The 15830-nt window shown below is 35.9% G+C and overlaps 2 protein-coding genes across 2 annotated transcripts in view; both read right to left on the bottom strand.

The window, feature by feature from the left end:
- The window catches only part of LOC126757892 (uncharacterized), a 32932-nt gene extending 27812 nt beyond the window's left edge, over positions 1 to 5120 (bottom strand). The window contains exon 1 of the mRNA XM_050471829.1: positions 4641 to 5120. The gene's annotated coding sequence lies outside the window, so the exon portion shown is untranslated. The remainder of the gene's footprint in view (positions 1 to 4640) is intronic.
- Positions 5121 to 11191: 6071 nt separating this feature from the next.
- LOC126757494 (keratin, type I cytoskeletal 10) lies at positions 11192 to 15113 on the bottom strand. The gene is made up of 2 exons (XM_050471483.1): positions 13074 to 15113; positions 11192 to 12930 (listed from the first exon to the last, which is right to left on the bottom strand). Exons 1-2 carry the CDS (start codon positions 13089 to 13091, stop codon positions 12403 to 12405), a joined length of 546 nt encoding a protein of 181 aa, XP_050327440.1. The 5' UTR covers positions 13092 to 15113; the 3' UTR covers positions 11192 to 12402.
- Positions 15114 to 15830: the final 717 nt, after the last annotated feature.

Genomic DNA, 15830 nt, shown 5'->3' with positions numbered 1-15830 from the left:
CTCTTAGTTTTAGGTGATACATACAACCGATAGGTGAACCAAACTGGTGTAATCTGTAACAACATGTTGCAAGAGTGTAAAAATGGCGCTAGCACAATAATTTGTTGCCAATATCAAAAAAATTTTAATTTGCATTTGCGAGTTGTATGCCTCCGTGTGATGAGAACGTGATTTGATAACTAGTTAATATAGAACAGCATCACTCATTTATGTGAAAAATTTTATCAAGTTTTAGTTTTTTTCCATAAGTATCGAAATAAGTCGCTTTAAAACTTTAAATATTCAACTACCTCCCTGCCCTGAGTCAGATCGCCCGCGAATTATTTTTGATTGATTTTCTGTTATTTTTCTCGCTTTCGTGATATCTCCAATATTCAAAGTCCTAATAAAAGAACTCATATTTTTGTGCAATACTTTAAATCACTTAAAATTTTTTCCCTCCATCAATTTTAGCCTATAAAATTGAATATATTATTAATGTATTAATATCCCATCGAGTTAGTCTTGATTGATTTAATTGGCAAGATAATGGGTTAGTATATATACAACCGTAAATATAGGCCCATATTATGACACGTGCATGCCTTGCAAGAAATATGTCAAAGGCAGAATTTCCAAAAAAAAAATGTTTTGAAAAGTTCACAAAATATTATTCAAAAGTTGCTCTTTGACATGCTCAAAAGTTGAAAAAAGTAAGAAAAAAATGTATGAAAATAAGCATTTTTTCGGCGGTCAAAACTCACGTAACGCCTTCAATTCCATGCTGGCAGTGAAGAGATTTTACGCACTACTGTAAATTTTCTTGTTACTACAGTCGCAGAGGGTGTTGCTAGTGCTATATAGTACTCATAGCATATTTTTTGACAACCACCATTTTCCACGAATTTTGCAAAATTGTTCTAGTTCTAGTTTCTGTACAATATAATTCGATTAGCTATTTCGTGTTTCCCTGCAGGGCTTTTAAACGAACCACACACACACACACACACACACATAGACATGTTTGTATACAAAGTAGAAGCACTTTTGGAAGCTCGCTGTCGTTACGGCACGTACGCATCCTGGCATATTGGCGCATATGGATGAGATAAATTGCCGTTATAAAAGCGAGTGGCTGAATGGACATACTAAGCACATGTATACTGATACATATGTATTTGTGTTAGGGCGTAGGTGTTGCGAGTGTGAGCGCTTGTTTTCGACAACCATAATCGTTTGTTAAATATTTCAGGTATTTAATGTCGTGTCGCGGTCGAGCACTGTGTTACAACCATGGCGTATAAATAGAAAACAAACAATACATGTAAGGTGGCGCTAGCTACGGACGGACTCTAAGTCTCTAAAATATTGGGTAGTCGAAAAAGTCTTTTCGTATTTCTAATCTATATGGTATGACACAATGTGATTGGTAGCACTGAAGATATATCTATGGCTTCAACGACATCTTTTGACAAAATACGAAAAGACTTTTTCGACTATCCAATATTTTTTTATAGTTTCTTTGGTTGAATGCATAATATTTCAAGAATGTTGAGCAAAACTTTCTAGTCGAAAATCCTAGAAATTATGAGTATTTTTATTCCTGCTTTATGAACCTTTTACATCAGACTTTTAGTGATCAGAACCATAAATTGCTGAATGAATAGAAAAAATCGCGTTTTTTCCTATCAAAGTGTTCCAAAAAACATAAGAAAAAGCGAAATTTCGAAAAATCATCCCAACTTTATATGGGGCAAATTATTATCCAATGAATGAATCTTAATTTTTTGATTTTGGTTCATCCAGCAAGTTATGAGGGGCAAAGAAATTCTTCTTTTTTCCGGTACACGTTCGAATAACTGCTGCCGTTGCCTTATTTTTCAATATCTTCCCTTGAAAATTTTATAAAATAAATGCCAAATGCGACATTTCAAGGTACCGTTGGTTTTAATAAAGTTATTTGAACTGTGTTGTCACAAAAAATCACAAAAACACGGTGGTTTTTGCACGAATTAATATAGTAAATACTAAAATATTAATATATTTTTTTAATCATTAAATATAAATGGAAGTGTATGCGCACGTCCGGTGTTGAAATTGGTTGCATGACCTTCAAACAAAAATCTGAACATAAATATTAATAACGACAACAGTAAAGCTTTTGTAACTGACCGAAAGAAAAAACCAACACTGTGAGGCAGTACTTCCGTTACTAATGGCGGAAGCTCAGCTGCAAAATAACTAAGAAGTGGTTAAAATAATGGAGATAAATTAGGTGTAGGTGGAGTGAGCAGCCAACAGGTAATTATGCCGTGTATAAAATAACAAATTGCTCCAACCACTGCAACACAAGAGAGCCTTTGGAGAAACTTTGGCAACACACACGCTTATAAATATTGTATATATTGAATGGGTGAGTGTTTTTGCTATGGGTAGATAATTTTTTATCAGTGCAACAACGAAAATGGAATATCTTGAAAATTCAATAAGTTAAAAATATATAAATTAAAAATAAAATATATTAAAAAAGTGTGGAAAATTAGAAATATTTACAAAAGTATTTCAATATTCGTTTTTGTTTTATATGGTAGGAACAATATTAATATGAATAATCTCCACTACTCTTATGCGATGTTTGTATTTATTGTAGTTGTTTTAGAGGCAACAAACACTCCTGAAGTAATTTCGAGGCATGGTGCCGAGTTGATACACTTTAACTGGAGAAAAATCCGAGTTTATTCCGGTTACTTAGACCCGACTGTCGTGGAAGAGGAAGAGGAGGTCCTCCACTACGTTGAAAAGCCCAGGTGGAGATGGACCTGGCACCTGGAATCTCCAATTGACGCCAAACAGTGAAAAGGAAGAACGACTGGCGCTGTTGTAAGCTCGGCTATCACCGCGTAAGCGGTGTCCATGCCTAAGAAATCATATGCCCAACTTTGACAGTTGAATAGATTGGGTAGGTCTAAAAGACTGGAACTGCAAAAATATTATGTGAACGAAATTCATCCGAGTGGTGCAGCAAATAAACAAAACTAACGATTCTGGTGCGAAGAAAATCTACAAATTATGCATGAACAACCATTATATTCAACTAAATTGTTAGTTTGTTGTGGTTTTTAGTGTGGTGAAATCATCGGTCCTTTCTTTTTTCGAAATGAAGCTGGTGGCACTGTTAGTGTCAATGGCCGCAATTGGAAGACGTTTATCTTGACAACATCTAGTTCCAACAAGAGGAGGCTACGTGCCACACAGCACGTGCAACAACCGAAGTGTTGCGAGAAAAGTTTGGAGATTTGATTATTTCAAGCAATTGTGACATTGAATGGCCTTCAAGAAGTTGTGATTCAAAACCATTAGACTACTTCTTGTGGTGTTATTTGAAGTCATTGGTCTTTAGCAATAAACCCGACTCTTTGCAAGCTTTAGAAGTCAATATTGAACGCGCTATTCATGACATACGACTTGATTTAGTGGAAAGGAGCTCGAAATTAGGTTCATCAAATTCGTTCTCCAAAAGAAGTCGTGAAGGCCATTTGAGTGATGTTATGTTCAGAACTTAATTGCATCGATTGTACTTCACATTAAATAAAAATCTTTTGAATTTCCTTAGCGATTAGCATGTTTTTTGAATAGAAAACATATCACTCTGATCTGAAAACAGTAAGTGCGAATGAAATTTAAAACAATTTTCAAAGCTAAAACTATATCTACGTACATTCGCACATTAAGCAATTCGAGCAGCTCCGCACGTACGGCACGCGCTTAGTAAGCCATTGTTGAACACTAAAAATATGGTTTCATAAAGAATCAAATAATGGGTGTGCAAATAGACATTTGAAAATTGTAGTTTTGTGGTCAACGTGTGATAGCTAGATGGTTGAAAACCCCGTCATAGTAAAATATAAAACAATGAATGGGGTTTCAAGTCAAACCTCCGAGTAAATTCCTAAAATGCTAAAGTTTTGCAAACTAATTTAATAGTCATGCGATGATCAGGCATTTTAGAGTAATTCCGACACCTCCGTGAGGTGTTCGGCCAAACAACTGCAAATATATATGTAAACATATTATAAAATTTATGGCAACAATAAATTATTATTTTCGATGAGGTCACGCATTCATGCTACAATGCTTTTAAACGTATTATTTTCTTTTCGCAAACACACACAAAGCGACAATCGTTTCGCACACACTTTCACTCTACGTTTGAAGCAATTTAAGTTCTTGTTTGTTTAGCTAATGCAGCCGTCTTCCCATCACCAGCATTTACAATCTCGGAAATAATTGAATAGCTTATACAGAGCAAACGAACAATTGAAGTAAACAGTAGACGAGTATAGAAAGCGAAGACAATTTCGTTTCAGTGTGTCTTGGCAATGGCGTACGGGCAAATAAAAATATTTCGAATAAAGCAGTACACACATCAATCAACAAAAACGCGTGAATGAGCAAGTCAAAGAAGACGTGGCAAAATTGTTTCCCCCAACTGAAACCGAAATAAATACAAAAGGCACGCAGTTCCGCTAAATGGTCAGGCACCCCTTGCCGAAAAAAAGACTCCAACAAAAATCACAGCTTTAATTCAGTTAAATAAGCAATGTTATACACACATACCAAATCACGCGTCATACACCACCCTAACACAATCTAACCCTTACTTGTAATGTTGCGGTCGTTGACGCCGCCAGCCTTGCCGCCTATGCCTCTGCCTCGACGCACTTCACAGTTAACTCCACACCACTCGCGATTTGTCTTAATTTCGTGTGGCGCCAAAGGCTGACAAATGTCTTGTGGCGTCTTTAGTGGATGGACATGGTAAGCAAACAAAACGCGCGTTCTCACGCTTCGCACGGCACGCGGTACGACATTGCGTATGAGTGATGTGCCAAAATTCGTTGCATTTTTTATTTGACTGCTATTATTATTTATTTCACTTCCGTGCCTCTCTACAAAAATCACATGCGTGCGAATATCGCAACTGACTATCGCCTCAGTTATGGTTATCTTTTATTTGGCGCAATTTGTTTGGCTGATGTTCGGCTTAGTAAAACACCTACACGTACTTTGTTCAATCACACAGAAGCGTAGAGGCTTTGTCGTTCTAGTCAGGGCGCGTAAAACTTCAAGCACTTCCAGTATATTCAATTGTCTGTCTTCGACTGATTTGCTATTCACTCGCCACAGCAGCACAAGGATGCTGCGTACCTAACGAACTCAAGACCGAAGCGGCAAATTAATGGCGCCAAAATGCCATCAGCTGGGCTTTATGAATGAAAGCTCTACTCGAGTATACGAATAATTTGCTTTGTCTGTATTAAACGTGTGCTTTTACTACGTAAAGCTAATGATAGTCAGAAGAGAATTGCTGGCACAAAATTGTTTGTATCCCATACAAGAGAAGCTGGGGTTAGCGACACCTGAATGCTTTGTGTATATATGTAGGTATGCGATTGTTGTGGTCACAATGAAGAAATCTTCATAATGTGATTCAGTCAAAGGTTATAGTGTTAGAACGTCAATAACATATTGGAGCTGAGGTATTTAGCTGCTCATTTAAATTTGATAGCTGGTCTAGGATTACTACAACATATGAGGTTATCTGATTAGGGAAAGTTCCTCTAACTTCTACGGTCACTAATTGAAACATTATTATTTGAACTTAAGTATATTTACCTACTAATGCGCCAATTTTTGAGGAAGCTGGAGGGATAAATTCGATAAATAACACAATTAGAAGTACTGGCTGGTAACTATATTAATTTAGAGAATATTTTATGTATAAATTAAATTTCTCAAGGCAAAAATTGTCAAAAGCCGAATTGATATAAAACAGTATCCGGTATTCAGCTTGTCCTATAATAGTTAAGAAGTTATATTTCTTAGCGCCATCTATATGTCAATTACACTCCCATCGGAAAAAAGTTCACTGAATTGGCGTTATTCATTTGTCAGGACTGACGATGTCGGACCGCTATAGCAGAGAACGTTTATAATAAACTAACAGATGGCGCTATATATTGATTGGATTGAGTAAGTATTCAACAGATGGCGGTACGTTAAAAATACAAACGTTTTATATAAGTTACAATTAGTAGCATAATCACTATTTTAATATTAAAATACAAAAGAAATTAAGGTTACACTTTAGTTTCAGCAATACGTAATTATTATGCTATTAAATTTGTGTTTTTAACATAGCGCCATCTATTGAATCAGCCAACAGTTAAAGTCATCTGTTAGAATATTTTGGAGCTAATGGATAATTGTGACTGTCAAATAATTGACAAAGGCCACAACAATGCACAAAGCAGATAGGCACGACGCAAGCGTGTTGACGGAGCATTACACTGCCAGATAATTTATGCACTGTTCTTGAGGAAAAAAATTAATTGATTCAGAGTATTTTTCCGAATATACAGAGCACTTGAATCGTAACTGGCTCAGTGAACGGGCTATTTTGGCAGCCAAGAATGTTGATGTTGACGAAATTAACATCCAAATACAATAGTTGTTACCAGGCGATCTGATGTATTTTAAATCAATCGATACTGTTCTTAATGAAAATGAATGTGTAAGTTTTCCAATTGAATTTTGAAATTCACTAGATATACCCGGAATGCCACCACATAATCTTCAGTTAAAAAATGGTTCACCTATTTTTCTCTTGCGTAATTTGAATCCACCTCGATTATGCAATGGTGCGAGTTTGGCTATCAAAAAGATCACCGGAAATATTCTTGAAGCAATCATATTAGCTGAAAAGTTTAAAGGTGAAGTGGTCCTGTTGCCACGTATTCCAATGATACCATCGGGTTCTATGATACCCTTCAGGAGCTACAATTTCCAGTTCGTTTAGGTTTTTCAATGACGATAAATAAATCTCAAGGCCAAACAGTGTCCATTTGTGGTTTAGATACACACCAGAAACTAATAACAAGTCGAAACAGTGGTCTTCGCCCTGCAAGCCTGCTCCGAAAAAGGCGTAGTTTGTGATTTGGTGGATTTTTTAGAGTTCACACGTTCTAAGCTACATTGTCTACTAGGAGAAACACTATGGGTCAATTTGACGCTGAATTGTGAAAAACTCCTGAATTTGGCGAAGAAAAAAATGTTATCTTACCATGAAAGCGTATCGGCTTGCTTACACTTTCGACATCGCCACCAAAAATGCATCTGCCAAAAGTTTGGCATTAAAAAAAAAAAAATTATAATGAATCGTTTCATAACTGGTACAAACTCGGTATTTTCCCAAATAATCTATTTTAAATCAGGAAATTGGTATCTGGAATAAATTCTTGTGTTTTGGTGTTTCACTACAAAGTATGACCTTACACGATTATACGAAAAATGTAGAACAGCTTAATCAAGCGAAAATTCACATACATACAAACAATGTACTCTGCCACTACTACCAGCAATATTTTTTCACGCAATATTTCGCACAGCAACAAATCGCCAGAGCTGCATTCAACTTCGATTTCAGCTTCGATCTCGTTTCATTTATGGTATTTGCAGCTGCAAGCCGCCAAGGATGATTACAAAAAGAATAAGCGATTACATTTATATTTTATACCACATAACATATGTACATACATATATGTACATATGTATGCAGACATGCATACGTGCAAGTGTACAAGCGCTTCTGCGCCAGAGTTCAGTTACAATAAAAACCAAAACAATAAAAATTAATGATTTCTTAAAAAGTCTGCAATTGTAAAATGTAAGCAGCGCAAAAACCTGAAACATTAAAATAACAAAATTCGGCAATAAAATCAAAATCCTTTCACTTTTGGCGACCGCAAAATGACAACGATGATGCTACGGTAGCCGAAGCATCAACACCATCAGCAGCAGAAGATTCGGGTCTCGCACCAAAAAAGGCGAAAATGTTAGCAACAGCTACCCATATGTATATTCATTGCAATAATTGTCTGAACATATGGCAACAGTGATCGCGTCATTGCTCAGCATTCCGTTCATGTTGTTTTTATAGGCCGCTCCACTGCAGCCATTACAAATTGCATATTTTGCTACAAACTTGTATTAAGTAGCCGGCAACTGTGAATGCAACAACGTGCAATAACAAAAATGCCTATTGCAACTAATAAATTTTGCTTAAAAAAAGTCATAAATGTGCCAAAGCAGATCATTTAGGATACCTTCAGAGGACTATAAACAGCTTTTGATATCTAAGAAGGTGTATTGGAATGTTGGAAATTTAATCAAAAAATTGTTTCTCTGTTTTGTCGACTTCCGGCAAAAATAATTAAGCTTTTTAATAAAACTAATAACAAAATGTCGAAATTTTTCTTTTTTGTAAATTGACTTGGGGTCCTATAAATCAATCTCCAAGAAAGCTATTTTGTATTGGGTGCCATTCTAGTTAAATATTTTTTTAATTATTTGAACAGTATGGAGAAAGAGATGAAATAAGCTTTTACGAAATTCAGGGTATAGGATGGTTAAAGTTAAAATAAATCATTTTTAGTGGTTATTTATTCTGTCCTTGTCCATTCTTGCTTAAAAAATCGATTACCATATAAAAATACTAAATAATGGCCCAATTGGCATGTCCACTATTAACAAAAGATCTCCGCATTACTCTCTGAGAATGATTCAGGTTGGGTTTTGTAAGATATGATTTATATAACTTTTTTACTCCAACGATTCATTTAACCAACTTACTATAAACCACTCTTTATAAAAATGCCTATAATTATACGAGCTCTATTGCTTAAAAATTGTTTGTTTGTTATTACTCATACGCCATGGAATTATCTTGAATTATCCAAATCTAGTAAGTCTCGACTACCAAAAACTGCTATACGTTGAAAGAAATTGGATGGAAACACGTTGTAACTCGTTAGGCCTATGCTACAAGAGTCAATTCGACCTTAAAACACTTATTATGAAAACTTTACCAAAATTATCTCTTATAGTTCAGATTTGTCTTTGTGAATTAGAGTTAAAATGAATATTGCTAAATTTTTGTGTCTGCTTTCGATAGTTTTTTTCATTTAAAAGCATTATGGAATTTCTTTCAGACGATAAATTTTCTATCATTTTTTTCTATCAGCATCAATTTTGCTTCTTATCATATAGTAATATATCGTTCTTACATTTTATGTTTTGGCGTTTAATGTTAAGGTCAGTATAAGGAATATTTTGAAGAACCGATTGCATATATTTCATAATTAAACAATTTTTTTATATGAAGGTGCATACACATTCATTTTCCATGAAAATACACAACAGCATTTTTGCGAGATCACACGTTTTTATGCATAGTGAACAAAAATCGGTAAATTAATTTGCAACCAAGAACGTGATAAATTATTTGAACTAGAATAAGGTCGTCGGATGAGTTTCATCATAAAAAATTTTGTAGTACTATATACAAATGTTGCAATATATTAATTTCGTTTCAATTAAATTTCGGTTTTGGTTTTATTAGTTAGTTGCATCAATTTTCATTCTCTCATTCTATTGCGTATTTTTGAGCAAATCTTGTCTTGCGTATTTGTTTTGCGATTATCTAATTATGTAGAACACAATGAATGGCTTGTGGTATAGAACTAAATAAAATGGTGTTTACATACATCGATGCATAAAATAAATTAAAATTATATCATGGTATACCAGGAAATACAGTTTATTGATCTGCTCATCGGCAAAATCCTGATAGATTTTAGCATTTAGGGTTGAGCGCCTTTAACTAGACTTCTTATAACTACAATATCATTTATAACTCTACGTTTCTATATAGAATAGTGTAAGTATCCATACATTGGCAATTATTCGCCAATCGGGGGCACAACTCCAGAGTAGCTTTAGAGTGTATTCCGCTCCGCTCAACCTTCGAACTGCTTCATAGCTTTTTGGATACAATTTTTGAAATTTCCTGAAAAAGGAAATTGTACATCTCATTTTAATATTTAACGTCAACTTGAAGATTGTTAAAAAGGAATTCGGATTTAAAAAAAATAGCAATAAATCAGTTATAATTTCTTGACAATGTTTGAGGAAACATTACATCCAAATTTGTATCAATAATTATAAAATTTGAATATGTTATACCTATTTGTAAAAATATATAAGTTCTCTACATGCTATTTTTATAAAAATTTATTACTTATAAAAATATGGGCAAAAGCATTGGATTGAAGTTGGCAAAATGAATGGCCTACATGACTGACATAAATATAAATAAAATTATGTATATACTTGCACATTTTGGCTGATAACACCATTTGGCTACGAATTCCGAGTATACACATACTCACATAGTACGTAAGTTTAAATATATGTTTGCTCACTAAGCCAACTGGGTAGCTGGGTTAATTACTGCCGTAACATTCCACATGCAGGCAAGATTATATACGTATGTCTGCTCATAACCGTTGTATGCTCATGGGTACGCTGCCCAGCCAAACCAGACTTACCATAATGCCCCATTATTAAAGTACAATGCAATATATTTCATAAGAAAACAACAAAAGTAGAAAAACTAACTGAGTAACCATTATAACAGTAATAAACCAAATTGTGCCACAGACATCAATTTCTTTCAGTTTTGCTTAACCACTTGGCGAAAACTAAATACGAGTACATACAAGTATATTTACAATATTATGCAAACTAATGAGTGTGGCATCATCAACCGCAAATAGGGAGTACAAAGTCGGTACTTGCACTTTTTTGTGGTATTCTCATGCATGGCCTCATACGTAGTTATGTATGTACACTTATGTTGCTGAAGAGGCATGAATGACTATGCAATTGACGTTTTTTATTTAAAAAAGCTAACAAGACGTGGATTAGAGTTGGTCTTATTTTGATTTTTTGGTTGTAGTTTTATCGGTAGATTGAAAACTGATAAAAATGCGCCCAAAGAGTGCGTAAAAATACGGACGCTTTTAGCAAAAAAAAATGTAGCTTTTAACAACTACAACAATGACGGCAAATTGAAACTAGAAACAGCTTTCAAAACGAAAAAAATTAATTTGGGGCACAAGCTAAGAAAAACAATTGTCGAAAAGAAATTTTAAACGTTTTCTAGATGAGTTTGGAAAATGAAAAACAAAAATCAGCTGATGCGTTAATGGAAATCTGTGTCTTAGACAAACGGTGGGATACTTCGGAACCATCTTTCTGCATTCTGTAATGATTCTGGTTTATGATTAGATTAAATAAAAGAAATTGCAAATTTAACGGTGACAAAATTTACTATTTTTTTATTGTTTTCATATTTTTTTGTTGTTTCCTTGTTTGTTTCATATACAAATAAAAACACTTACAATCTAGTGATGCGTTATAACATTTTTTGTTTTTTTTTGCTGTTACTGTTGTTGTTTACACAAACAAACAAAAAATTCAAAACTATTTACAAGAAAAATAAAAAAATAAACTCAACAAAACACACCCACCAAAAAAGTTGGAAAATGGAATATGTGTTCTTTTTGGTGGATATGTTGAAACAGCGGGGGTTATAAAGGATAGCTTGTTGAAAATACCTTGGAGATAGTGGGGTATTGGATATTGAAAGAGCGAGATCGCATGAAAAATGAAAACGAAATATCACTGATGGCCCACCACACCATACACCGCTTGCTACTGCACCGCCGCCGACGATGACAACGACACAACGGCAGCCGTTCGTTGGTTGCGGTGCAGTGGATTGGTGCTGGTTGATTGGTTGTTGATGTTCGGTGTTGCAGTGGAATTATAAGTTCCCTACAAGTTGTTGTTGTATATTTTTGGCACAGGTCGCTGCAGAGCAAAGTACGGCGCGTACAATGTCGCTCCAATTATGTTGTTCACGATTGTCCGTTGCGCTTGGCGGTGCTAGGTGGATGCGGGTGACAGTGCGAAATCGAAATAAGAAAAATGAGTAGATATTATCATACTCTACATGTCTCTGTACAACACATGTTTGACACATTCAGCGACAGCAACGAAAATGGCAACAATGTTGCAGAATTCGTTGTTATTTGATTGTTGCTGTTTGGTTGCTATTGCTAATGTCGCTTCCTCCGTGATCATCGAATTATCCATTGAGTGGCGTTATTGTTGTTACTGGCATTACTGTAGTTGTAAGTTATTTTTAAACCGCTTTCACTTTCAATTTATGCTTCATCGCAATCAATGCCTCAAATCGCCCTCATCGTCTTCATCATGTATCATTATCGTCATCTTCATTTTCATTTTCAACTTCAATTTCATTTATTTGGCAGCATGTTGTTTGATTTTTGTCTCATCGATTGGTGTATTGGCTGAGGATCGTGGTCTACATTTAATTTATATTTTTATGCTTGGCTTCTTTCATTCCGCTCCTTCTACTCATCTACATGGTCACAGGCACAAGATTTTTTATATATCTAGTATTTAAATGTATTTAAGTCGACGCACGCATACACCTTAGAAAGGCGCGCCATAACTGCCGCTTGGTCTCGATGGAGCACCATACGAGCCAGAGGGTGCGCTGGGGTAGCCGCCGAAGCCACCACCGCCGGCTTGCGTGCTTTGCTGAGCGAATTGCGCCACCTGGATAGCCTGACGCACACCTTCCAAATCAATGCCGACAACACGGCCGCCACCACCGAAACCGGGCACACCATAAGACGATGAAGGTGGGCCATATGAGCCAGATGGTGGACCATACGAGCCAGATGGGTAGCCACCACCGCCACCACCACCGCCGCCGCCGCCGGATTTGCTCTCCTCATTGAGTAGAATTTGACGTACTTGTTCCAACAGCTGAGGATCGACATTTTGGCCTTCGGAAGTCTGGAAGCCGCCACTTACGGCTTGGTAGCCACCGCCGCCGCCTCCTAAGGAGCCGCCACCAAAGCCACCGAACGAACCGCCGCCACCGCCGCCTCTGGGATAATTATATCCTGATGGTGGTTCCGCAACGACCAGTGCTGCCAAAGCAAACACCAAGAACTGCAAGAAACAAATTGGAAGAAGGAAAAAGGCGCAATTAATCCATTTGAAAGTTTGAGGCAACGACTTTATCCATAAATGTTGGTGAAGTATCCTTTTCATCATTTGTTGTAGTGTGTTTTGTTCATCACTTTAATACTTACCACGGAGAAGGAGTTCATAGTTGTGAGTTTTGTGTGGGGGAGAGAAGTAAAACTTAAATTAAAAAATAAATTTAGTTGTTTGCTTGTAGGGAACCAACGACTGAATGCTTTAACGTTGCCCAGTGAGGCCTCTTTATACTTACTCAACGAAGCGCACCAATGCTTGTGACACTAGAGTGGACTTTGCTGCAGTTGTTGTAGTCGCAATGCGACCAAAGCTTGCCGAGCGTATGCGTCGGAGGCAAGCAACGAGCGAAGCAACCAAAACGATCAAGAGACGAAATCAACGTTCAACCAAAGCAACAGACAAACGTGTGACCCCACAAACAAACAAAGAAACAGTCAACAACACCAAAAGCGATGCTCGACCTGCAAGCGTTTTTCGGTAATTTCGTCTCTTCGGCTGTTACTTTTACACCAATTCAGCAGCAACTCGATCATCATGTTGTTGATTATTGTTTGGAGAATTATCGCGTTACTCTGGCTAAGCGTGCATTTGTTGTTTCCAATTGAGGCCTCCAAAAAACGTTTAGCCTGTGGGCAGTACTGTCAACAATCTTGCTCATCTGAACACTTCGCCGCTTGTTGAGTATGCAAATCTATTTCATTTATTTTTTATGTTTATATGAACTCATACTTACTTAACATCATAATTACAGATACATATTTATGCTTTACTTCCCGAGTATTTATATTTTTCCTAATATGTATTTGAATATAGCCACTAATTTTTCTTTCTTCCACTAAAAATAACCTTTTTTGCTATTACCTGCACTTTGCCCCAATACTTTTCCTTTCATACATATCCTGTATGGTAGTAAGAGTAACTGTGGAAACTCGCATATAGTACATACGTAGCAAACGTAAAATATTTTGAACACACCACCAAGGTCCGAACTATAAAATGGAAAGCAGTCAATTGACAAATACATATGTAGATATACATATATACTTGTAGATATGTTATGTATGTATACATATAAAACGAAATAGGAAATATTTATATAAAATCGAACGAGTTTTGCGCTGACTGCGCTTTGTAGGACTAACAGGAAATTGAAAAGTAATTGATTGCACACAAGAGTGCGTATCCTCTGTGAAAATTCAATTCTTTACATATTAAAATTGACCAATAAAAGTAAAAGAGGAATTTCCGAATTTAATTATTCTGTTCTTAAAAACAAACAAAATGATGCTTAAGACCGCAATTTGTTGATTCCAAAACGTTCTCAAGAATTGGTACTGTCTCAAACCACAACCTGTCGGATTTTGAGAGAGGATTTGGGCTTGCATCCATATAAAATTGATCTCACTCAAGAACTGAAGCTGCAGAAAACGTCGCGAATTTGCTGATTTTGTCTTGGAATCACTTGAAAACAATAAAATTTTTTTTTAAGTCATCTTCTCCGAATAAGCTCACTTTGGAGGGCGGTATAGATCGTTGATAACAAACTTTTTATGGCCGCAAGTTCATCTTGATAACATCTGATTCCAACAAGACGAGGCTACGTGTCACACAGCACATGTAATAACCGAATTATTGCGAGAAAATTTTTAAGATTCGATTATTTCAAGAAACTGTGACATTGAATGTCCTCCAAGAAGTTATGATTTAACACAATTAGACTACTTCTTGTTGAGTTATTCGAAGTCATTGGTCTTAAGCAATAAATCAGACTATCAACAAGCTTTAAAAGCCAATATTGAACGTGCCATACGACTTCATTTAGTAGAAAAAGCACTCGAAAATTGGGTTCATCGAATTCGTTCCGGCAAAAGAAGTCGTGGAGACCATTTGAATGGTGTTCTTTTCTGAACTTAATTATATCGATTGCAGTTCACACTAAATAAAAAACATTTAAATTTCCTTAACAATTATTGTTTTTTTTTTGAAAAGAAATCATTTCACACTTATTTAAAAACCCTGCACATATGTTAGGTCAATTTTTAAATGAATCAGATATATGAATTTCGCTGATTACCTAGGACTAAGGTTTAATGGGTTCAGCCACATGAAATATAGCGCTGAAATCAAGTTTTTTTATATCGATTAGTAAATTGCAAAGGAATCAGTAATAATACCATATCCATATGTATCATATGATACGTTTCATCTTCGTCAGGGACTTCTGGAACTTTCATGTTCACGCGTAAACTAAATAAGTGGCCAACAATACTTAAAATTTTTGCTTATTATATATGTATTTAGTTATACATTATTCTCTAAACAACTCTCTCCTTTATGCATTTTCAGGAAACCAATTCAATAAATGATTAACAAACTGCCCAGCCACTCAGTAATTGGCACAACATTGTCAATTGGGTTACAAGCTAACGACAAACAGAAGCAACATAAAGGATGACGATGAATAAGGCGATGCTGTCGAAAAAAAACCAAGATGACAATTGTTATGGCGAACATGTAGTTGAGTGTAATGTGATTGTACTACTTTTTCAACCAATTATCAACTTTAGGTCCCAACAACTCGAAATGGCAAATAAATATTACATAAGAATACAGGAAACCAGCGATGATACGTTGAAACGTTGCAATCCACCGCAACGCTGGCGAGACGCAATCGTTAATGCTTGACGACATGGAAAAAGTGCCGACTTGCGACTACAAACATCAAGAAATCACCTGCAGCGACGGTAATGTTAGTTGTTGCAACAACTGCAACTAATAATAGTTGCAACAGCAGCCGGCATGGATGAGTCGGCATCACTAGTGTGCGAACGACTGTGGTTTGTATGTGA

Source organism: Bactrocera neohumeralis, chromosome 2, assembly GCF_024586455.1.
Source record: "Bactrocera neohumeralis isolate Rockhampton chromosome 2, APGP_CSIRO_Bneo_wtdbg2-racon-allhic-juicebox.fasta_v2, whole genome shotgun sequence".
Classification (NCBI taxonomy): Eukaryota; Metazoa; Arthropoda; class Insecta; order Diptera; family Tephritidae; genus Bactrocera; species Bactrocera neohumeralis.
The sequence above is the reverse complement of the archived record's forward strand: the minus strand, read 5'-3'. Positions and strand labels throughout refer to the sequence as shown.